General features: G+C 40.2%; 2 protein-coding genes across 2 annotated transcripts; both read right to left on the reverse strand.

The window, feature by feature from the left end:
• Window positions 1-260: 260 nt before the first annotated feature.
• LOC139824146 (uncharacterized) lies at window positions 261-19,575 on the reverse strand. Its single transcript, XM_071796634.1, has 6 exons — window positions 19,466-19,575; window positions 18,987-19,339; window positions 18,604-18,732; window positions 18,310-18,486; window positions 6,791-6,947; window positions 261-1,262 (listed from the first exon to the last, which is right to left on the reverse strand). Exons 1-6 carry the CDS (start codon window positions 19,573-19,575, stop codon window positions 506-508), a joined length of 1,683 nt encoding a protein of 560 aa, XP_071652735.1. The 3' UTR covers window positions 261-505.
• Window positions 19,576-24,537: 4,962 nt separating this feature from the next.
• Window positions 24,538-25,719, reverse strand: LOC139824147 (uncharacterized). The gene is made up of 2 exons (XM_071796635.1): window positions 25,652-25,719; window positions 24,538-25,584 (listed from the first exon to the last, which is right to left on the reverse strand). Exons 1-2 carry the CDS (start codon window positions 25,717-25,719, stop codon window positions 25,005-25,007), a joined length of 648 nt encoding a protein of 215 aa, XP_071652736.1. The 3' UTR covers window positions 24,538-25,004.
• Window positions 25,720-25,749: the final 30 nt, after the last annotated feature.

The raw sequence follows: 25,749 nt of genomic DNA on the forward strand, positions 1-25,749 counted from the left end.
TTACAATTACATAAAAATTTATATTTATTATGAAATATATCATAATTTTGCTAACATAAAATTTACAATTATTTATGTAAACTTTTTTTATTATATTACACTGTTTTATGATTTTTATATTATTTCTATAATCAAATTATGTTTGTTTAACTTTTCTGTATGTACGAGCATATATACAGGATGTTTGATGGTAACTGTTAAGTATACAGTATACATATAAATTTAATCATTTTAAATAAGAAAATTATGTACTATTTTGCAAGTCACTATGTAAAATTTTGAATTATTATTTACTGAAAATGACCACGTTTAGAGACTTTTATAATTAGTAAAATTACAAAATTACTCGACCATTTGTGTACTTGTTTGCAAAATAGTACAGGACATGTTTGTTCGGAATGTTGAATTTAACGGCAAATTTAAGGTTTTAAATTCAGTATAGTGATGTCTGTTTTATATAAATATATATTTATGATAAGAATGTTCCTTACATGTAAAAACAATTTTATAGTAAATTAGCGATAATATTTCTTTTTTCTTCTCCATTTCTAAATACGTTATTTTGAATTTCTATTGCGTCATATACATCTTCATCCATAAGTTTATCTTCATTTTCTATGCATATATTATGTAAAATGCAACAAGTCATAATAACTAAGGGTATCATATCTGTATTGTACATGTAAATATATTTTAACTTTCTGAATCGTCCTTTTAATGTTCCAAAAGCACGCTCAATGACTACACGTGTTTTTGAGTGTTTTGTGTTAAACCTTTTTTGTATTTTGTTTAAATGACCGTTATCTCTATATGGAGTTAACTTATAACTTGACAGAGGATATGCTGAATCAGCTAAAAGATGGTACTGATTTTGAAAGTACCTATTTTCATCTTGTGTTATTAATGTTCTAATGTTACTTAAACGCCATACTCTTGCGTCGTTAACGCTACCACACATTCCTGTAAAAACATCTATAAATCGTAATTTATAATCACATATTCCTTGTAAAACTATTGAATGATACCCTTTGCGATTAATAAAATTTTCTATAGGCGCACTTATTGCTATATGGGAACCGTCAATCGCACCAATTACTCCAGGAAAATCATGTAATTTGCGAAATTCTCTTTCAAAGATAGCCATTTCATGATGTTCAGGCCATTTAATATATCGGTGGGCATCTTCAGTTAGTAGCATTGCAACCTTAAATACACATTTCCAAACAGTATCCTTCGATGTGCCAAATCGATCAGCAACTGATCTGAAAAATTTATATATATGTATGTATGCGTGTGTGCGTACGTGTGTATGTGTATACACAAGCATAAATTCTGTATAATAAAAAAAATTAAACAAATTTAGCATATTGCTAATGCAACTTAAAATTGAAAAAACTAATTCTTTTGCAACAAAATATTATTTATCAATTTATGAGCTCGCAAAATACGCATTCTTAAATTATTGAACTGCAACCCTTTTTCAATAAAACCACCCCAAGTTTCCCTGGTACAAGAGAGAACTACGCTTAAAATAAAGAAATCTAATTATTTTGTAACAAAACATCATTTAGCGATTTATGAGCTCACAAAATACCTATTTCTTAATTATTTTAATTTATTAAAATATAAAAAGTTACTGTAAATATTTTCTTATTGTTAATTTTATATGTATAGAACTATATATAAGTAATTATAAAATTATTGTTTTATATTTTTTTAAATAAAAAAATTGTTAAATGTTGTATTTAGAATTACACACATGCACACAAAAAAATATATATATGTAATTTTATAATTATCTATATATACATGTTTATCCCGCTAGGCCCTTTCTCACATATAAAAATAAAAATATAATGTATAATACTGTTAGAGATTGAACAATTCGCGCCCTCGTTACTCTCTATAAATCTTTTACCAATGGCTAACAGTAGCGCTGCCGGATTGTGGTGGCGCTATCGTCTTTTTCTCTAGTTACTTTAGATGACGCTGTCTTCTACAGCGTTCCAAAAACTTCACTTCACTTTTGTTCGTTGCCACGTATGTACGTTAGCTGCTTCTTCTTCCGTCTCGAACATTCTCGAGTGTACACGTGTTATAATAAAAGATCCAGTTCATTAATCCTAACCGGTTAATTTTCGTCATCCCTGACCTGCCCGTCCTAACAGGTTATGGGCCTAGCGGTTTCGCGAACGATGAAAATCGAACGAAGGACTTTTTCTGTGTACGCCTTTATCGGAAGTGCTTAATCGCGTACGTGTGAAACGAACTACGACGCGAAATAGTTGAGCCACGAATAGCTATGTCAAACATGAGTACGATTAATTCGACGCGCATCGAACTCTTAACGAAGCATAATTACGATACGTGGTTAATCCAAGTTGAGGCGCTTTTGATAAAAAACGACTCGTGGCCGTACGTTAATGGCGACATTCCGAGGCCCACCGTGACCGGCGAAGGCGAAGCACTCGCCGCGGCACAAACTGCGCTGAACAACTGGATCATCCAGGATCGCAAGGCGAAGAGTGATCTAGTCTTGTCCGTCAGTCCGACGGAACTTAAGCATATTCGGAACTGCAACACGTCCAAAGAGGTATGAGACAGGCTAAAATCTGTTTACGCTTCCCAGGGACCTATGAGAAAAGCCGCGCTCTTGGAACAATTATTATTGAATAAAATGCGCGAGGACGAAGACGTGAGAGATTACTTATCCCGATACATGGATACGGTGGATAAATTGCATAATATGGATATCGAGATCAACGGCGATTTACTGTCTATAATGCTGCTTCACAGCTTGCCAAGCAGTTTTGACAACTTTTGCTGCGCAATCAAATCTCGCGACAATCTGCCGGACATAGACGCATTGATGATCAAGATCATCGAAGAGCGCGACAGCAAGGTTTACAAGAACGCCGAGGCGGACACGAACGCCATGTTCTCGAAGCAACAGTCGAAGACACCGACGGATGGCGCCACCGGCCGTCAACAAGGCGGTAAAAACTCCTCGAACGAAGCAAGATACAAGTGTCACTATTGCAAGAAGAAGGGCCACAAGGCCGCGGACTGCTTCAAGAAGAAGAGGGAAGCCCAAAGTGCGAATACCGCGAGTGATGTTTTTTACGCAAACGAAATCTCTAATGTCTCCGCGAGCGGATCGTCAAATCATGTGACGAGTCAAAGGTGGTGTCTCGATAGCGGATGCACGTCGCATCTCTGTAAGGACGCCAAGTTATTCGCGAGAACGTACAAAGCTGAGAACGGTATAAAATTAGCAAACCAGGCTACCGCGTGCGCGACGGCCAAGGGTGACGTGAACGTGACAGTCTCAAACGGTAAACGGAACAGGGAGGTTACGCTCGCGAACGCGCTATACGTACCGGACCTTCGAACGAACCTCTTATCGATCGCGAAAATAGTCGATAAAAATCATAAAGTCCTGTTTACCGAAAAACACGCATACGTGAAAGACGCTAACGGTGTTGTGAAAATGGTAGCTGATCGTGAGGGTGATCTGTTTTTCTTACGTGAGGGACATGACACGGCATGCATAGCTACGAGTGCCTCGAATAGCACGACCGAATGGCATCGCCGGCTTGGCCATTTGAACTGGAACGACATGTCTTTCATGCTACGGAACGAGATGGCATCCGGCTTAACATTCAAGGTCAACGACGTGCTTCCTCCGTGCGATGTCTGCGCCACTGGAAAACTCACGAGACCACCCTTTCCGAAACGTGACAAAAGGTCACCTGACTTGCTCGGAATAGTGCACACGGATCTGTGCGGTCCCATGCGAACACACTCGCGGGGCGGCGCCCGATATTTTCTCACATTTACCGACGACCATAGCCGCTGGACCGTGATTTATTTTCTGAAAAACAAATCCGAGGTGACACCCAAGTTTCTGGAGTATAAAAATTATGCAGAGACGCAAACCGGTAAGAGAATCAAAGCACTGCAGTCAGATAACGGGAAGGAATTTTGCAACGCAACTATGGATAAAATACTGGCGGAGGCTGGAATTCAACGACGGTTGACGACTCCATATACACCCGCACAAAACGGTGTAGCCGAGCGGAAGAATAGGACACTCGTCGAGTCTGCTCGCTGCATGTTGACGGAATCCGGACTCCCGACATCTTTTTGGGCCGAAGCTGTTGCAACCGCCAATCACGTGAGAAATCGGTGCCCGACAAAAATTCTCGGTACAAAGACACCCTTCGAGGTGTGGACGGGCAGGCGCCCCAGCCTTAAATACCTGCAGAAATTTGGAGTCAAGGTGTACATCCTAGACAAATCTCCTGACAAGGGCAAGTTTTCGCCAAGAGGAATTGAAGGAACTCTCGTCGGATATTCCGAAACGTCTAAGGCCTATCGCGTTTGGGTGCCGTCTGAGATGAAGATTCATGTGACGCGAGATGTCAAGTTCTTCGACGAGCTCCAGACCAGGGAGGGCCAGCAAGATCCTGTCCATGGATCCTCGGGCAACCTTTTTTCTGTTTCAGATAATCAGCAGAGCCCAGAGACGAGCGGTGAGACTGAAATTGGCGGAAACACACACCCTGACGCGGGGGTTCTACCGAACGATGAGGAGCCAGATCGGGGCGGTCACGATGAGAACCCGCCAATTAACGCTGCGAACGATGCTGACCAAGAGGAACCGGATCCAGCAGACGATGAATTACGACGTGGTCCCGGTAGACCGCGCAAAATATTGACGGGCAAACCGGGTCGACCAGCCAAGGGATATAACATGGTGTCTGCCGTCGCCGAACCACGGGAAGCAGGAAATCAGGTCGAGTCAAGCGAAGATGAGACGTGGGAAGATGCCGAATTCGCATTCAATGCATGCGAAATCCCTTTTCGCGAGGCGATATCCGGACCGAATAAGGATGAATGGTTCGACGCGGTGTATTCAGAAATCAGAAGTTTAATCCTCAACGATACTTTCGATATCGTGTCGAGACCTAAGAATGGTAAGGTCATTAAATGTCGCACGGTTTTGAGAAATAAATTCGACGCCAACGGAGTCCTGAATCGAAGAAAAGCACGCGTGGTCGCGAAGGGATACGCTCAACGCCCAGGCATCGATTTTTTCGGGACTTACGCTCCGGTCGCCCGCCTAGGTTCGCTTCGACTGCTGATGGCATTGGCTGCAAAATTCGACTTGACGGTTTCCCAACTAGACATTAAGACCGCGTATCTAAACGGAAAAATCGATACCGATATATACATGGAATTGCCGGATTTGTTGCAGCCAACTTTGGAGAGGATGGCCCATCAAGAACAGGATCCTGAGATTCTGAAGCGAGTTTACGCCATGCTGAGGGACATCAAAGGCCCGGATAGGGTATGCAAGTTAAAGAAGGCTCTCTACGGCCTGCGTCAGGCCGGACGGCAATGGTACGCGGAGCTCGACAGGGGACTTCGCAGCATGGGGCTGACTCCTACCAACGCGGACCCATGTGTTTATGTCGACAAGGGAAAACTTACTTTTGTACTCGTATATGTTGACGACATCCTGATTGTCTCCAACGATCGAAATATGGAAAATCGAATCAAGAGAGAGCTCGCCAGACTGTTCAAGGTTAAAGATCTTGGCACCGCCAAATACTGTCTCGGTATCGAGATTCGGCGCAACGGGGAGAGCATTCATCTTGGTCAACGAGGTTACGTCAAAGAGGTTCTCAAACGTTTTGGGATGGGCGATTGTAAGCCCATCAACACTCCCATCGCCTTAGGCGTCAAGCTGACGAAGAGCACAGACGCTGGAAAGGACAACACCGAAGATCACCCGTATCAAGAGCTAATCGGGGCCCTGATGTATGTTGCCGTGGGAACACGCCCCGACATCGCGCACGCTGTTAGTGCTCTTAGTCAGTTCAACTCATGTCACAACAGCGAGCATTGGGCTGCTGCCAAACGCGTGCTCCGATACCTTCAGAGGACTTCCGACTACGAATTGGTCTCTTTCACAAGGATAATCAACCGTTGCGAGGCTTTGCGGACGCCGACTGGGGCAATTGTTCGATTGACAGACGTTCCTACACCGGTTACATTTTTACACTCAGCGGAGGCGCTATAACGTGGGAATCACGCAAGCAGAGGACGGTTGCTCTATCATCCACAGAGGCCGAATATATGGCTATAGCCGACGCTACCAAGGAGATCATGTACCTTACCAACTTTCTCAAGGAACTCGGACGTGCGGATCTCGCGGACGCTGTAATCTACAATGACAACCGTAGTGCTGGACTGTTGGCTGAAAACCCTGTGTTTCATTCCAGGTCCAAGCACATAGATATCAGACACCACTTCATTCGTCAGGCGATAAATGAACGCGCATTGAAGCTTGTATATCTTCCTACGGAGGAGATGATCGCCGACATTCTCACTAAGGCCTTATCTGGAGTTAGACATTCGAGATGTATATCAGGCCTGGGACTTCAACCCATCGATTATTCCCGGGCGCAACTTGAGGGAGGGTGTTAGAGATTGAACAATTCGCGCCCTCGTTACTCTCTATAAATCTTTTACCAATGGCTAACAGTAGCGCTGCCGGATTGTGGTGGCGCTATCGTCTTTTTCTCTAGTTACTTTAGATGACGCTGTCTTCTACAGCGTTCCAAAAACTTCACTTCACTTTTGTTCGTATGTACGTTAGCTGCTTCTTCTTCCGTCTCGAACATTCTCGAGTGTACACGTGTTATAATAAAAGATCCAGTTCATTAATCCTAACCGGTTAATTTTCGTCATCCCTGACCTGCCCGTCCTAACAAATACTAACCTGTAAACTTCCTGATTACCAAAAAACCATAAAGTAATCGCTATTTGCTTTTCAGGAGAAATTTTTTCAGCACCTTGCTCATGATACAAACGTTGTCCAAAATCTTGTATTAATGTTGCATATGTATGCTTTTCTACACGAAAATGTGACTTAAAATCTGTTCAAATATTAATGCTATTTTAATGCAACTATTACAATACAAAACCATCTGTGTGTAATTAAAAATTTAATACAGCAAAAATTTTTTTCTTTTTTTCTCCTCTTTTCTTTACTCTTACCTGTTAAACTATAAGTTAATACGATATTTTCAAAAAAATATGGAATTCTCGTATGACGTTCCCTTTCCTGAGGTTGAAAATTATCATACTCATCATCCGATGGATTATTAAAAAATACTTCTAAAATGCCTTGCAAATCCATTTCTTATCTGAAAATGATTAAAATGCAGTAGAATAATAAGATATTAAATGAGTAATATATAAATATCATTCTGTTAATTATATGACAATAATGCTCGTAAATTTGTAGATTAAAATTGTTCTTAATTTTTTAAATTTATATTAATATACATATGTCAAGCTGCCTAGTAATTTTGTACAATTATAACGTTCAGTAAATATAATATTAGTATGAATTAATAAAAGCATAATATGTATCAAAATTTAGATTTTATTGTAAAATTTTATGAAATTATTTATATTGTATGTACCTTCAATGTTATTGCTGCCAACTTAGCCTAACTCAACTCAACTCAGTGGCACCTCAAGACAGCATTGAGTTGTCATAAAGTATGATGATATTAGATGGTGTCACGTCTGACGGTATAATCACCGCTATATTCCAGCCGCATAAATTTTTTCGATTTCCATCCTAATTGCACAGCACCTGAAAACAATATAAGAATAAATAATCACACCTTAACTTAAGGGCTCAGTCACAATGAGAGGAATAAGGAATAAGATAAAGGAATAAGGAATAAGGGAATGTCGCATCTCACTTCAGTACACGTACATTAAAGTGAAATGCAACATGCCTTATTCCTAACTCCTTTATCTTATTCCTTATTCCTCTCATTGTGACTGAGCCTTAACTGTCACAACAATCACTCAGCTGATGCGAGCACGCGTTCTTAAAGTAGTAGACCACGGTCTTACATACAGGTCTGGAAACTTGTAGGGTGGGGAGTGACTCAGATAGTGAGGCAAAATGGCGAACCTAGGGGTGAGCCAATCAAATTAGGCCGCGTTCCGATGCATGTTCAAAGCGCTATTGGCGTTATTCTATCCTTGTTTATGCGTGTGCGTGTGCGTGTGCATATAGATATATATACATACATATATACATATACATATATACATATATACATATATACATATATACATATATACATATATATACATATATACATACATACATACATACATATTATATACAGGGTGAATTTTAATGGATGTCCCATCCTTTTACCATCAATACTTCATCGAGCATCCTTTTTTTGATAAAAAGCACTTCACTTATATAGAATATGTTAAACTTTACGTCTTCGTTACAAAATGGAAAATTTTTTTATATATATAGAAAGAAAATTGACACAAATTGGCAGATGACAATTGTGAATGGGACATCCATTAAAATTCACCCTGTATATACATATATAATATGTATGTATGTATAATTGTATATATATATATATTATATACCTTGTACATTGATGTATATAATACCTTTGATATATAATTTTATATAATTGTATATAATTCTATATAATTAATACATAACCTTATGCAAATGCGAAAATGCAATCGACAAAACTGTTTAAATAATTCACACTTACATCAATGAGAATTTTTCCATCTGGACCACGCTTCTCTAATTTTCGCACGATGCACGTTGGCTCAAAATGACGCTCACACACATGTTGCGACGATTTCAATACTGCAATGCCGGGAATTGCAGATTCCCATTTTTTACGCAATTCTTCGTCCTGAGGCACTTTAAAAACGGAACATTTTTCTGTATTGTCCTTAAATTTCTTCCAGCAATTCGGCACAATGCACGCTTTTGGCATTGTATTTATAATTTATGTTAACTTTCACTCATACAAGTTTCAAAGATTTTCACTGATTTCGAATTTTGACACACGATCACCACCATTTGAACATGGTCACGGTCGGCTCAGTTTCCCGTCCGTCCGATAGCTTTGCTCCAATACTGGGGTCTACGTGCCTCACTAATACGGTGACACCCCCCACCACTTAAAAACACAGGAGTTTCCAGACCTGTATGTAAGACCGTGTAGTAGACACAAGTCTAGAGAACATGGCTGCCTTAAGGTGAAATTTCATGGGCAATGAAAAGCAGCAGCAGATTGTACTGATTGGCTATAAAATAGAGAAGTTCTCGAGTTCCTAGAACTTCTCTATTTTGTAGCCAATCAGTACGATTTGCTGCTACTTTTCACTGCTCATGAAATTTCACCTTTAAGGTACCCTTTCAAGCTTAAGCCCCATTTTCATGAATCACACTATAAACTTTTGGACAATTGCTTGTTAAAATTCCCCAGAATCACTAAAATTGATCGTAAATGAATATTACAGGCTTTATGAGATCCTTTATGCAATATAAATTCAATTTAACACATGTATAAATGCATAATCCATAAGAATAAACTCAGAAAATTAAAATAAAATACAAATAAATAAATTAAAAGCAGATTATTTATAAGAACATAACCTTTTGTGCCTAAGAAACATTATCACGCTAAAATAATAATTATCTCATTAGCATTTTTTCAAACATGATTGTTATAAACAATTAAATTATATTATTAACAGACCTAGTTAGTGTGATTACTGGAACTATCACAAAAAGTCAAACAACTTTTGGTTATAAATCATTGTTGGATCTCTCAAAATAAACTAATTAACAATAAAATTTATCATAAAAATATTATTAAAGATGATGAATAAAATCACTGCAGACACTCAGAGCATGTCAAATAACCTCACAAAAACCCCCACATCATATCTCTTCTTAATTCCGAGATATAATTAAAAATTATGGAAATCCATAAAACACAGATATTTTAAATAACCTAAAATAATGCCCTTAATTATCTGAACACAACAAAAGAAACCCCATCTTTTTATCTCTTACCGTTCTCGAGTTATAAATTATTAAAGTTTCACGTCCGCCATTTTGAATTTCCTACCCTTTAGACTTACAAAGACCAAATCACTTTTACATTTATATTTTAGTCTTTTATACATTTTAAGACCGAAAAATTTCATTTCTGAACAAAAATTTTGACACTTAATTATTATGATAAAAATGGAATCTCTCATACTCCTAAAAACCAGTAGCGTTATCGCCGATTTTTTATTTAAATTAATTAAACTAATAAACGGGATTGAAAATTGAACATTCACTCCATGAAAGACGAGGATAGTTTAATACCAGTTCACAGAGTGTAAGACAAGGATAGCCATAATAAACTCTTAATAAATTAAAATAAAATTAGAAAACGAATAGTTTGAGATAAAAACAATATATACGTGTGTAAGGAATAATCATTAGAATCGTTCGATAGAAAAACATTCACTATATAATTATTTAATTTTGCAACTTACTTTTATAAACAAATAAATATAAATTATTAACCATGTCAACAAACATTTTTAATCTATACTCCAGGTGGAGTATAACAACTTTCATATAAGTCAGGACATCGTCACTCTATAAATGAGAGCTATATAAAATTCCAAAGGGAGGCCTACCCTGTATATGACCAAGAGTCCCGCTAAAACCTGAATTATGAACATATACATGTACGTATATACGGTTTTAGCAGGACCGGGTATTTCAAATTAAAATATCTTCTAAATTATAATTGCAAAAAATACGTTGTTTGTACGTACAGTTAGCTTGATCTTTTCTCTTGAAGACCAGATACAAAACATAAATTTTATTAAACTCCTACACCTAATTAATTAAAGAAACCCCTGCTCCCGTTCATAGTGAAATCTACAAAAATAAAAAAATAAAGTAGTGTACGTTCGAATCTCATCGGTATACATAGACTTTATATCAACACACCTACGAAAAATGATAATAATTTTTATTTCTACAATTGTTTATTTACGAAATATTTATAACAATAAAATAAAGTGTCTTATAAAAAAATTATTTCATTGTAGAATTAAAACCGTGTGACTAAGGAGAGCTTAACAATATCAATATGTAAATTAAAAAGGTACCAATTTATTTAATTAATAATTTGTTATTAACAAATACATATATTAACAATAAAATTTTCCAATGCTATATTATACTTTAATGAAAGTCCTGCAATATGTTTCCTATACACTCCTATCAAATTCCCAACCATTCGCGAGATATAAAAATAATAAAAAATTTTTATTATATATATATATAAACAATTTAATTTCATTGATTTCCTGTACTAATGAGAATGCTGACCATTTCTACCTGCACGACATATTATTAACATGATATTAAAATCATTATTACCGCCGCTAACATCACTTTTATCAATATTATTATTAACAAAGATATATATATATACTTACTAAAATTAATATAAATATCGAGCGTCAAGCGCCGAAACGTTACCCACGAACCAGAGAAAGATAGAATTGTATATGCGTAGCATAAGGAACGCGGATCTGAGCGAGATACGAGTATTGTACGATCTGAAAGAGAGAAAGAGAGAGTCAGATATACTATAGTAACTGTTAGACGAAGAGAGCATTATCTTTTATACTTTAGACATACTAATAAAAACTTTAATTGTATTATTGAATTATTCTACCCTATGTAAAGTATGTCTGAAGAAACTTAAATGTTATTCAACATATATTTGCACATTTTAAAATTAAAATATTAAAGATTTCTTCTTTTCCTTTATGATAAAAGTCATATTGAAATTTTATAATGAAAGAAGGTATCGCTCTCAATACAAATCGCTGTTAGACTAGAGAATAAAAAAAAGAATTCAGACGAGTCACCTGTATGACTCATTCGAGTGAATCTAGTCCTCGCATAGACCATATATGGACATGTCGAAGCAGAGCGCAACGCATGACCATATAAGGTAATGAATTTCAAGATACCACCCTATGACTCATTGCTGGCAAGCGAGCCACACCACTAGAAGTAGACTCACATCCGCTAGACAACGCCTTATGACTCATTGTAACGAGGTGCGGTCACCTCCTACTACCGTTTCCAAAATTGTATAAAAGCAGAATCTTTCACCCTCTCGACGGAGAGTGTGGAACGAGCCAGGAAAGGTCACATATCTTATACTTGTTCCATCCTCCCACATAAACCACTTGTATCGTAAAAGTTCTACAATAAATATCATACTCTTTTATATCAAAAGAAAGATAAAGATTATTGAATTACCTACCTTCGACGGATCCAAGGAGCCATAATCTACATCGCCGACCAACAGCTAATTATCCTGGGGTTTTACCTCCTTAACTGCAAGAAGAACCCATAAAAATTGATTTCGACGGAGACGTTCTGCCGGATCGAGCCACCTCGCATCACCCAGGACGTCACAATGGTTGTGCCTATCGTATATTTCGGCCCTAGTGGAACTAACTCGTACTCGAATTATCGTAAACACCCAATATGAAAAGAAAACTAACTTCCCGAAGGCTTCAAATTAATAGAGCCGGCGACATCGGCAAAACATAATCGGAGTAACGTGAAATAATATTGCGTGGGCTGGCACGACAGGATAGCGCGTCACGCTCGGAGCGCGTGAACGCAAGGGCCCAAGGCCGTGCAGAGATTTTGTCGCTAATAATCTTAATCTAACGCAAGGAATAATCGTGGTCTACCGCGAATAATAATCTTAATCTAGTGGGAATAATATTCTTAATCTAAAGCGAATAATCTTCTTAAGATAACGCGAATAACCTCTGAACGTAACTAATCAGTCGGGGTGATTCGTATTTTACCGTCATTTATCACGCGAATAACGTCCCAACGCCAGGAGTCAATCGGCGCGAACAATATTCTCACGCGAATAATATGTTGACGCGGACGATATTCTCACGCAGTTATTATCCTACGTACGTGCTCGAAAGCAAGACTCAGGCGCGAACAATACGGCAAGGCCGGTAACGTCAGGACGTAATCACAGGACTAATGTCTCGGCACAACCGATACCGCGTAGATACTCTAAGTGTCCGGACGCGAATCGTGAGCGACGTAATTACCAGCGCGACACCCGGCTGACGCAATTAATACCATCCCGCGATTAATATTCGGTCGGGTGAATTACTACGCACAACGTGGCACGCGGACGTAAACGTGAAGGGCGTGAAAAATTGCGTATTCGCGATATCGAACGTCGTCATCGGCGCGCTTACTGCGATCTCCAGGAGTCGTAGATTTCGGTTGCAATTCCACGACCACGAGACTAGTCCGGGTCCCCTCGCTTTCGCTATCGATCGCCAAATACGCCTTGTCGGCGAGTACGTAATTATCGCGAATATTCCCGAGCGAGAGCGCTACCCGGGGAGCGGTGTCGTGGCTTTACATGATTTTGTTACACGAAGCAACCTCACCGTAAGTCGATTCTTTCCCGAGGATCTTCGCCGTCGTCCCAAGGGCTGGAAAGATACAGCCCGAAATCTTATGCGCCTCAAGGGCGACTCCGGCCGCAAGACAGAGCACAACAATTCGCGTATACGTGCGTCGGCTATCGAGAACGGCTCAAGAATACTCCCGAAATTTCGCTCGATGGCGGAATCGATAGCGTACCCCACCCCGGGCGTACGCGGCCCCGCGACGCTATCGCGCGGACCAATAGAGGATGAGCTCGCAGGCTCGCGGTGTCTCCTCGCACAGGGCCGTCAGTCACGGCTTTTCGCAGGGCGCTCGACGGCCCTTCGTTCGCGCGGTGATTTTCCGAAATTCTTCCTGGCAGCGGACGGTGTGACGTCCTGGGTGATGCGAGGTGGCTCGATCCGGCAGAACGTCTCCGTTGATGGGTTCTTCTTCTTGCAGTTAAGGAGGTAAAACCCCAGAATAATTAGCTGTTGGTCGGCGATGTAGATTATGGCTCCTTGGATCCGTCGAAGGTAGGTATTCGACCCCAATCGGGGTCGAAACGTTGTGAGACAAATAAATAGAAATTGGCCAGTTGGGTCGCTTAATCTCGATTATTATTTTTATCTACGCACTGGCGGATCCAATAATTTATTCCATTGTAATTAAAATCTTGTTATTAAACCGAAAATCCGAATCAGGCAATACAATTTTTAAATTCTGCAGAAAGCAATGCCGTAAGAAATTTTCTAACTGGTTTAAAAACAGACATTTATACAAGAATGTATCCACGCGATCCAATCACCTTAAATACCGCGATAGAATCCGCAATAAAAGCTGAAACGGAGTATCAGGAACACGCGCAACGTATAAGAATAACGGAAGGACTCATACAATCGATTCGACAATTGATGCAACAATTGTCTTGGATATGGTCATGATACTTATTCATGTAGCACTATTAATCCTTTTGCACAAATATCTCACGTGCAATGGCAACCAAAAGTATGTTCGTATTGTAAAAATTCTGGACATGTACGAGCGGAATGTAAAGCTTTGCAACCGCGAATTCTGAACCGAAATCCCTTATTAAATAATGTTCGAAATCCTTTGATAAATAATGCCGCGCGAAATATGAATTTTAATAATAATAACCGTTTTAATCGTCTAAATTTAGCTAATCCGCGAAACGCTGGTATAATTTGCAGATACTGCAAGATTCCTGGCCACAGTCTCGAACAATGTCAAAAGAGACAATATAATAATAATCTGCGGAATCAAGGAAATCAATACTTCAATAGAGAAAATAGAGCTTCTGAAAACGTACGACGCGACAGAGCCCAAGAGAATTCGGGAAACCGAGATCGGGCTCAGCGAGTAGGCGCAGCGCTGAACGAACGCCCGCGAGTGCGCCTGGTCAAACCGGAGGAACCTCAAGAGGAAACGCAAATGTAAAAATCTGTAATAAAATCGGGAAGCCACCTTCTGTCGTTCTGCCAAGTAAAAATCTTCTCGACGAACGCGCTAGCTTTATGATAGATACGGGATCCGATATAAATTTGATAAAGGAGAATTCGCTCCATGAGAATGTGCCCATTGATAAGAAAATAGTATTCGAGCTTAGTGGAATAACTAAAGGACGAACACGCACGATAGGCGTAGCTAAATTACGCATTCTCGATGCTGATGCATGGTTTCATGTAGTTCCTAATAATTTTCCAATTAAGTCAGACGGAATACTAGGCACGGAATTCTTCAAAAATCAAAAGGCAACTATAGACTACCCGAGGGCTTGTCTGGTTGTGAACGGAGTATCGTATTTCCATAACGACGAAATTGTTACTATTCCCGCTAGAACGCGAAAACAAATATTTGTTCGTATAGCAAATCCTGAAATAAAATACGGATATATTCCAAAATTAGATGCCGGATCGCAGGTGTACTTAGGTAACGCCGTTGTCTCGAATCGTGATGGGATAGCACATCTATATGTTATTAACTCGGACGAAGACGTAGAATTAGCGATACCGAGTATACCGACTGTAAAAATATATCCATTCAAAGAGCTAAATAACGAAGAAATGGATGCAAATGACGCAGAAGAAGACTCAACGAACAATAAAACACGAGTTAATCAAATAATACAGCTACTACTAGCGTTTTCGATTTGCGACTCAAACCGACTCGGGTCGCATCATGTATACAGGACTCTAGCATCATTGACGTGGAATACATACATATCTATGTATGTATTCCACGTCTATTGATGCGACCCGAGTCGGGTCGAGTAGTAAGGCCCGGTCTACAATGGGTGTCGTCAGTCGTGTCGGATGTCGGCAGCAGTCGGGAGCATGCGCACTACTCTTTTAGCTTAGTTGTAAGTCGGATGTCGATGTTGTAACAAGAAGTGTTCATCTCGACCGGCGTTACGATTTTATTTAACCTCATCGATTTAACGTGATATTATTCTCAGTATACACGATGCAAGTCGATGAATGTATTATTGAACTTGTGAGAGATAGTAAGTGTCTCTACGATAAAAGAGATGAAAACTACAAAAACACCGCAAAGAAAAAAGAAGTATGGACTGCAATAAGTGAAAAATTAAAACATTCGTTGGGAGTCGATATTCCAGGTAAATTCTTTTATTTATGTACTATAACTTAGTAGCTCTTAATGTATTATATAATTGGTATTTTTTTATCAATATATTCTATGTATAGAGTTTAATATGTGCTTTGAAGAGGTTAGCTAGGTTAGATTGTTGTTATACAAAAGTCAGTGTAAAATGTTATTGCTGCTCAAAACATTGAGAAACGATGGTCAAGTTTAAGGGACATGTTCAATCGAGAACATAAAAAGCAAAGTCTACCACCATCGGGATCCGGCTATAAGCCTTCAAAACCATGGGACTTGTATCAGAATTTATTGTTCTTACTCCCACATATTGCTCACAGACGGTTAGTCCAAAAATTCTAACATTTTCTAATTCTTTAATTTGTTGTTAAAGAAGAAAGCATTGTCAAAAGTTATTAAATTTGAAACCTGCGGATAACTCTCATTTTATCGTACGTTTGCAAGTGTATTTTGATTTTTCGGTTTTTTAATTTTAAACTCTTCATTTATATGTGCAGCACAACAACATCATTTTTACCTGTTCCTTCTGTGAATCCCTCAGTCGAAGAAAATGCCAGTGATTGTACTGTACAGGATGAGGATGATAATAACGAATATGATCCTACTGCTTGGGAATTTTATGAAGGTTGTATATTTTATGAAGTTTGTATATTATAAATATATGTATTGTAAATATATTTATTGTAAATAAATGTATATTATAAATATTATATTGACACCAAATTGTAAGTTTAAAACTATTGACTGAATTTTTAAATGTTGATGCATCACCGGAAATAGCTGATGAAATTGAAGTAGATGACGTATACACGAGTACTTCTAGTGCAAGTTCTTCTAGCTGTACCGCGACGCCTGTATCATCGGTTTCCTTAAGTGGCACCTTTGGCAACAGAAAACCCTTGCAACCAATTAACTGTAGGAACCAAGTCACCAGAAATACATGCGAGAAACTTTCCAATCCAATTTTTTCTAAAAACCACAGTGGTAAATTTACTTCATCGCTTGCAAAAAATTATAGCTCTTTCGGTAAAAGAAAATTTTCTGTACCTCCAGCGGACCAATTCGCGAAGAAAAAGGTAATAAAACGCGAGTTGCTCGAAAAAGAACTCGACAATGCGACATCGTTGATATCAACAGCAGTCACAACTATGACTTCTCGTGCAAACGAAGAAAAGCCTAAAGAAGAAGGTTTCAGTATTATTGAGAAGGGTTTAAATAAAGTTCCAGAAGAAAATAAAATTCAATGCATAATTGAACTACTGCAGGTCATACAAAAGTTCACGCCAGTTAACGCAGTAAACACGAAGGAACAGTGAACAGTTCACAAACAGTGAAGTGCTCAGCAAACACCAAGTAACATGTAATTTATAGTTAATTATAATTTATTGTAGGACACTTGATTGTAGAACGCAAGTCGTGACTTCAATCAAGTGTTCTACAATAAATTATAAGTTACATGTTACTTGGTGTTTGCTGGGAACTCTCTTTACTGTTCGTAAACTGTTGGTATTGAGGATAGTCCAGGTGTGATATTTTTACGTGTTAGGTTACATGTGTTATGTTACCGGATCTTAATAGTTTATTTAAACTTATTGCTGTGAGAGTCCTTGTTCAAAGAAAAACGTATATGAAAAATTTTTATTTTTGCAGCCTGTAAATGTATTCGGATGCGACGTACATTTCTTATTTTTTTCCTACTTTTTTATTTTTTTTTGTTCAATGAAAAATTGATGTTAGCGATTCTATTGATAAGTTATTTTTATTTACTCAGATCGTGCAATAAATTCACGCATTCTCACGAACCTTATGTTTTTCTTGCTAAAGACGCATACTTACTAAATAATTATTATTATTTAAGGATTAAAGTATTATTCAACGAAGTTTAAACATTTTATTATCAAAAGACTTTTATTTATCTCAGTTAATAATTATTTTATTATCACATAAATTCAAAAAAGAAATTTTTTTTATTTAAATAATTTAATATTTTCTAAAACAAGTTTTTATATCATATGCGAATCGGATAGATATTTTATTTTTGTTAGTACTAGTTATAACATGACATTATATGTGATATGATAATAAAATACAATAAATATACTGGCGTTACAATTATATTTATTCTATCGCCCGCCATTGCCATGGGATGTTTCCTTCGTCTGATACAAAATATCGAGCTAGACCTTCTCGTTGTCTTACAGCGGCAGCTGTACCAATATTGGCACCGATTCGTCCCAAAGGATGCAACAAATTATTTTCTCCGATCATATCCCGCCAGCTTCCTGATATTAACTCACCATCATTAGTCTCAAAATCAGCAATTCCATGCGGAAAGTACTGCTTGTTATTTTCTATCATAATAAAGTTATGTAAACAAACGGTTGCTTGAATAACAGCTTCCGCTGTGCTCAACTTTACAGCTAATGGTCTTTGTAAAATTTTCCATCTTGTTACGAGAATGCCGAAAGCATTCTCTACAATTCGACGTGCTCGTGAGAGTCGATAATTGAATACCTTTGCCTCTACATTTTGCAAATTTCTTCTCGGAAATGGATGCATCAAATATGTTTTTAAAGGAAACCTTTCGTCACCGACAAGAGCAAATGGCTGCATACAATTAGTATGGGGCAAAGGACGAGCTTCCGGTAGATGTACGGTGTTTTGTTCCAATGCTTCCCGTAGTGCAGTTTTCGACCAAATTCCAGCGTCATTCATAGAACCTAGCAACAAACATTTGGACATTTTGAAGGATATATTACATCATGTATCATTAATGTTATAAATGATTAAAAATTGAAAATTATATTAAACGTTGAATAGTTTATTAGTTTTTTTAGTTTAATTGTATTTTTTCATAATTTTTTCACTGAGCTCTAAATCAATTTCATATTTTCAGTGCTTTTGACAATATTTCTTTTGATTTTCGTCGAGTTCTTCATTCTTAATGTCATTGTATTAAAAAGTTTCTACTTACCATAATCTCCAATGTCGACCCAGATAAAATTGTAATTAGCATCAACAATTGCCATTAAGACCAAGCTGAAAAAACCTTTGTAGTTGTGAAATGCACTACCGGAATAGGCCGGAGCCTGGATATGACAATGTTTCCCGTCAATTGCCCCTATACAATTGGGAAAATCCCATTTATCGTAAAATTCAGCAGCGATGCGTAACCATTCATCCTCACTTTGAGGACATTTGAGGTATCGAGGTTGCAGTATATCCCATATTGCTTTACACACCTCAGGAATGATGGCATATAGAGTTGACTTTCCAATACGAAACCATAATGATATTGTTCGAACGCTGTCTCCGTGAGCAAGGAAGCTGCAATATTGAACGAATTACTTTAGGAATATAATTCAATTAATAATAAAATTTTGTTTTTCAGAAAAAATAAAAAACCATGTGTTACATTAGTATTATTTATTATATGAAATGAGTAATTCTAACCTTAACGTTGCAGCAAGACGAATTTCAGTTGAAATCGGTTCCCTCTGACTGGTTTTCTGTAATTTTGGCTTCAACAAATTGTGTAAATGATCAAATTGTTCTGCTGACATTCTTGTGAATTTGAACAATTTGTAATGATCATGTGTTTTGAAATACATAAATAAAGTTCGATAAGCACCATAACCTTCTCGAATCTCACGAGAAATATGGGGTTTTACCCACCACCGTCTTCGACGCTTGCTTTTCAAAAGAAGCAACTTTATTTTTATTATTCCAACATAAAGTAATAATAGATTACAAATTGTCACAGTTTGCGAATCCATTCTTCTTCAACTCTTATTCGACTTCTTATTCGACTCTTCATACCAACACTTACGACAAAATGATTGTAGAACGCCAGTCGTGACTGTACCGACATACGATTACCTGCAACAACTTCCGACATCCGACAACGACTTACAACACCCATTGTAGACCGGGCCTAAATCGAAAACGCCATACGTCTCGATCATTTAAATGCGGAAGAAAAAACTAGTGTCACTAGGCTAGTAACAAATTATGCGGAACGATTTCATTTGCCAGGAGAATCGCTAGGCGCAACTAGCGTATCAAAACACCGATTATTCACCACTGACGACAGACCAATCAACGTCAAGCAATATCGATATCCTCAAGTACATAAAGAAGAAATACAACGACAGGTTGACGAAATGTTGGAAAAGGGTGTAATAGAGCCGTCGAGCTCGCCTTATAATTCTCCTTTGTGGATTGTACCAAAAAAGGATGATTCTAAAGGCAATAAAAAATGGCGTCTCGTAATAGATTTTCGAGCGCTTAATGAGAAAACGATCGGTGATGCATATCCACTACCAAATATTGTCGATATACTCGATCAGCTTGGTAGCGCGAAATATTTTTCAGTATTTGATCTAGCTTCTGGATTTCACCAGATATTAATGGACAAGACTGACAAGCATAAGACTGCGTTTTCAACAACGTACGGACATTTTGAATATAACCGTATGCCGTTTGGACTAATGAACGCTCCTGCTACTTTTCAGAGATTAATGGATCAGGTATTAACAGGCTTACAAGGAATTGAATTATTTGTATATCTCGATGATATCTATATATATAAAGGAAGATGTCCTGAGACTGACTGACTGACTCACTGACTCATCATTCATCAACGCCCAGCCAAACCCCTGAACCAAATTTTTACCAAAAGTATATGAAATAGTGCAGCCGTACGCTGAGCTGCATCAACCGACCAACATCCGAGAAACAGCCACCGAGCCAATCGTCCAATTACTCATGCCGGGACTCACGGCGGCCGTGAGGGAGATGATCAAACGCGAGCGGCAGGAGTGGGCCATGCGCTCGCTACCGATGACAAGGGTGCCGATCATCCAAGTGCGGCGATGCAACGAGGTTGGCGGCAGGAGGAATGACACGCGGGCGAGGCGAAGCGCTTCGCTGACCGACGACCAGACGACAGAAGAAACGGGGAGCGGAGGCGCCGCTGAAGAAGCTCGAGGCCAGCGGGCCGATAAGTTAAATATGTAAAGAAATGAATGAATAAAACACAATGACTTCGTCAACAAAAATAGACGCGAGTGTATTCAATTGAGTTATAAGCGAAAGATGATGAGTCTCGAGCGCGATAGCGTGAACTTGCGAGCCAACCACGGGATCGGCTCAGCAGCATAGGAGCGCGATGCATAAACGCCGCGTGTTTCACTCAGCGTGTTGCGATGAGTTCCGAGCGCGATGGCGCGAACTTGCGAACCAACCACGGGACCGGCTTAGCAGCTTAGGGGCGCGATGCATAAGCACCGCGTATTTCACTCAGCGCGTTGCGATGAGTTTCGAGCGCGATAGCGTGAACTTGCGAGCCAACCACGGGACCGGCTCAGCAGACTAGGAGCGCGACGCATAGACGCCGCGTATTCCTCTCAGCGCGTTGCGATGAGTTTCAAGCGCGGTAATGCGAAATAGCCAACGGATAACGCGATTGGCTCAGCAGCAGAGGAGCGCGATGCATGGATGCCGCGTGCTCCGCTCAGCGAGGTGTGAGTAGTTCCGAGCGCGGTAAAGCGAAAGCGCCAACCGATGGCGAAATCGACTCACCGACATAGTAGCATAACGCATGGATCCGACATGATCCATTCAGCGAATTTCGATGCGATCCGAGCGCGGTAAAGCGAAATAGCCGACCGTAGGCAGGATCAGATTATCGACGCATCAGCGCGAGGCGGAGTTGACGGGTAATGTATCCAGCGAGTTTCGATGCGATCCGAGCGCGGTAAAAGCAAAGTAGCCGACCACAGGCAAGAGCGGATTATCGACGTGGGAACGCGAGGCGGAATTGACGGGTACTGTATCCAGCGAGGTTTGATGTAATCCGAGCGGGGCAAGGCGAAATAGCCGACCGTAGGCAGAATCGGATTATCGAAGCGAGAGCGTAATACGAAAACGCCGCGTAGTCGATCCATCAATTATCGATGGGTTTCCGAGCGCGGCGCGGCAAAGGAGGCAACGCGAGGTGAAGGCGTAGCGTAACCGCGAGGACGAACCCGCGATAGAACTTAGCATAGGGAATCGTAGCGAGCGGAAACATGTAGAATCTTCTGGATCGTTCCAAGATTCGATTCGTCGAGCGTAAACATGTTTGCGCGAAAAGTGAAAGCGCGCGGAATGCGGAAGTATTTGCGCTACTGCGTAGCGAGTGAATACAGATGTTGGCCAGATGTTCGGCCGTGAACAAAAGGTGTTTGCGCGCGAAACAATAAGACCATTCAGGCTATTGACACAGCTGCCGTTTGTAGGCACAGGTGTCCGGCGATAACGACAAGTGGGGCGATCCCCACTCGATCGAGGTGGGCCAGCCGAGCCGAGGAATCGAGGAATTCGTCTCTCGGCTCTCGATGCGAACGGTTCTCGCATCGGAGCACTCGTCTCACTTAGAGAAATACTCGGCGTACAGTGTTGGCTTCCTGTAGTCAGGAGCATCGGCGTAAGATAGATAAAATCTCAACGCGTGCGTTAACAGCGAGCGAGAACGAGAACGATCCCGCTTAACGGGGCGTTATACCGCGAGTCCATGTAACGTAACTGAACAAAAGAGAAATAAATTATAACTTAACTCTTGTTGCGAAAACATACGTGTGACGACTATCATTCAATCTGAGACAACCTGCAAAGACTTACCTATCCCAATCGTAATCTCGCCTGTCGGCCGCCCGAAATCCTCCATCGACGAACACGCACAGAGGCTGAGGCCCAGCCAAGCGGTGCTGTCCAGCACAGAAGCGAAGGAAGTCCCTTGAGCGGAGAGGTCCAACAGGTCCAGCGGGTCGATCCGGAGACAGATGGGAGCTGAAACAGAGTCGTAGAAAGGGGAATTAGCAAAGTCAGCGAAAGGTTGGTCATCCATCAGTATCTTTCTCGATAGGCCTAGGTTAAAATCGAGTGGCGACCGTGATAATTAATGATCTCAAGGGCGTGTGGTTAATGTCGATCCTCCGTCCGGCTACAATAGGAGTAGAATTTTCCGGGGAGAGCCACAATGTGTATAGTTTTTTGTTACCGATTTTCTGGAAACCGGTTTTTCTAATTTTTCTAATTTTTTGGGAAATAATTTACCGAATTTCAAAGAATTGTAGATCAAATAGGGGTAGAATTTTCCGGGGAGTGCTATAAAGTGTATAATTTTTCGTTACCTATCTTTTTGGAAACCGGTACGGAAATTTTTTCAATTTTTCGGGAATTTATTGACCGAATTTTAAAGAATTGTATATGAAGTAGGGGTAGAATATATTTTACGGAGAGCGCTATAATGTGTATAGTTTTTGTTACCGATCTTTTTGGAAACCGGTTTTTTTAATTTTTCGGGACATAATTGATTAAATCTCAAAGAATTATACATGAAGTAGGGGTAGAATTTCCCGGAGAATGCTATAAAGTGTACTATTTTTTGTTACCGATTTTTTTAGAAACCGGTTTCGAATGATCATATCTCAAAGAATTGTACATACAAAGTAGGGGTAGAATTTCCCGGAGAGTGCTATAAAGTACATAATTTTTCGTTACCGATCTTTTTGGGAATCGGTATCAGAAATTTCGAAATTTTCGGGAAATAATTGATCGAATTATAAAGAATAATGTATATAAAACAGGGGTAGAATTTCCCGAGAAGTGCTATAAACTGTAGTTTTATGTTACCGATCTTTTTGAGAACCGGTATCTTTTTGGAAATCGGTTACGAAATTTTTCCAATTTTTTAGGAAATAATTGAGTGAATCTCAAATTGTATACGACAGAATTGAACTTCAGTCGATAAAAAAGTAATATTTTTCAACTTATAGCATTTGAGAAGAGAGAGAGAGAGAGAGAGAGAGAGAGAGAGAGAGAGAGAGAGAGGGAGAGAGAGAGAGAGAGAGAGAGGGAGAGAGAGAGAGAGGGAGAGGGAGAGAGAGAGAGAGAGAGAGGGGGAGAGAGAAGGAGGGGGAGAGAGAGAGAGAGAGGGGAAGAGAGAGAGAGGGAGAGAGAGAGAGAGAGAGACTATTTGCGTGTCTTATTACATATGTCCTCCGGGGCGAAGCCCGGGTAACCAGTTAGTTGTGATATATGCTAAATCGCTTCAGGAACATGAGGTTAAATTCCAGCGATTAATGAAACGACTAGAAGAAGCGAATTTATTCTTACAACCCGATAAATGCAAGTAGGTAAGCTATGGGAGTTCTAAGCCATGGGGCAATGAGGGGGGTAAGGGGCGAGGGGGAACCGCGGGCGGGGGGGACCGGGGGGCCGCGGGGGAGGGGGAGGGGGAACCGCATGTTTCGGGCGCCGCGGAGGAGGGGGAGGGGGAACCGCGCGTTTCGGGCGCCGCGGGAAAGGGGGAGGGGGGACCGCGTTTTTCGGGCGTCACGGGGAAGGGGGAGGGGGGACCGCGTGGTTCAGGCACCGCGGAAGAGAGGAAGGGGGAACCGCGTTTTCCGGCGCCGCGGGGTGAGAGGAAGGGGGAACCGCGTTTTCCGGCGCCGCGGGGTGAGGGGGTCCGCGTTTTCCTGCGCCGCGAGGCAACCGCGTTTCCGCCGCGCCGCGGGGCGAGGGGGGATCCGCGTTTTCGCCGCGCCGCGGAGCGTTCGCGTTTTCGGGCGCCGCGGGGCGAGGGAACCCGCGTTCGCGTTTCGCCGCGCCGCGGAGTCCGCGTGACGTCACACGGCATGCTCGCGTTATCTCTCCCTCGTAGATGTTTCTTTCCCGTCCCCCATTCGTCTTCTCGTTCGCGCGGTGTCTCGCCCCCGTCCCCCCCGTTTGCGCGAGTCTTCTCGTTCGCGCGGTCTCTTTCCCTCGCGCGTTCTCGCTCGCGATCGCGTATCTTTTCTTCGCTAGCGATATTTAATCGTTCAGATTTTCGCGATATTTAATTTTTAATATTACATTTAAGTAAACGATAAACGAAGACAGCTTTATGACAGGAAATGGGATGAACGGTAAATGAAAAGGAAAAACTTTTTAACCATATTATATGCATTTATTTATCATGTAGCGCATTATACACAATAGTATCCAAAGCGTAGGCTAATAATTCGCAATCAATAATCGAATTTTTATCATAAACGTCACGCAAGATTGTAACTGCGTTACATTTATCAGTGATACAATTTTGACGTAAAATTGTTACAAATTGTTTGAATTTTTCACTTACGCCGTGAACATTTTGACATAGTTGAAAATACACATTCTCGACACAATGTTCTAGTTCGAACAGGAAGAGTACAGTTGACGGTTTCATGTACAAGCTGGTGCCGCACGACGTCAATTTTACAATATCTGCGTCACGTATTTTAACAAGCTCCAGATCTCGAAACGTTAGCGATGATGGTGCCGATGACTGCACGATGCGCTGTATATCTGCACGTTTTTCGATGAATGTCACCCACGTTGCATGTAGCAGAATTATCCGATTGCCTCGGTTATCGCCAATAAGTATATCCACAGAGGACATAGGTCCCGCGTTGATTCCAACATCCAAAAATTTATACGCTGTTGATGTCAAGGCAAATCTCCTTCCCAAAATACGTGGCGTGTAGCGGGGTTTATCAAAACTGAAAAAATACAATTATATGTTTATAAAAGTTTTTTTTTGCACAAGTATATATGAAAATTAGTGGTACTTACTCATTGTGCTGTTTCTCGAACGTTTCGTCCTGAATCGGAACGTAGTAGTTCGCACCGTGAATGTTCATCGTATCTGGAGACTGTTTATTGCGACGTAC

This window comes from Temnothorax longispinosus, unplaced genomic scaffold (genome assembly GCF_030848805.1).
Source record: "Temnothorax longispinosus isolate EJ_2023e unplaced genomic scaffold, Tlon_JGU_v1 HiC_scaffold_28, whole genome shotgun sequence".
Classification (NCBI taxonomy): Eukaryota; Metazoa; Arthropoda; class Insecta; order Hymenoptera; family Formicidae; genus Temnothorax; species Temnothorax longispinosus.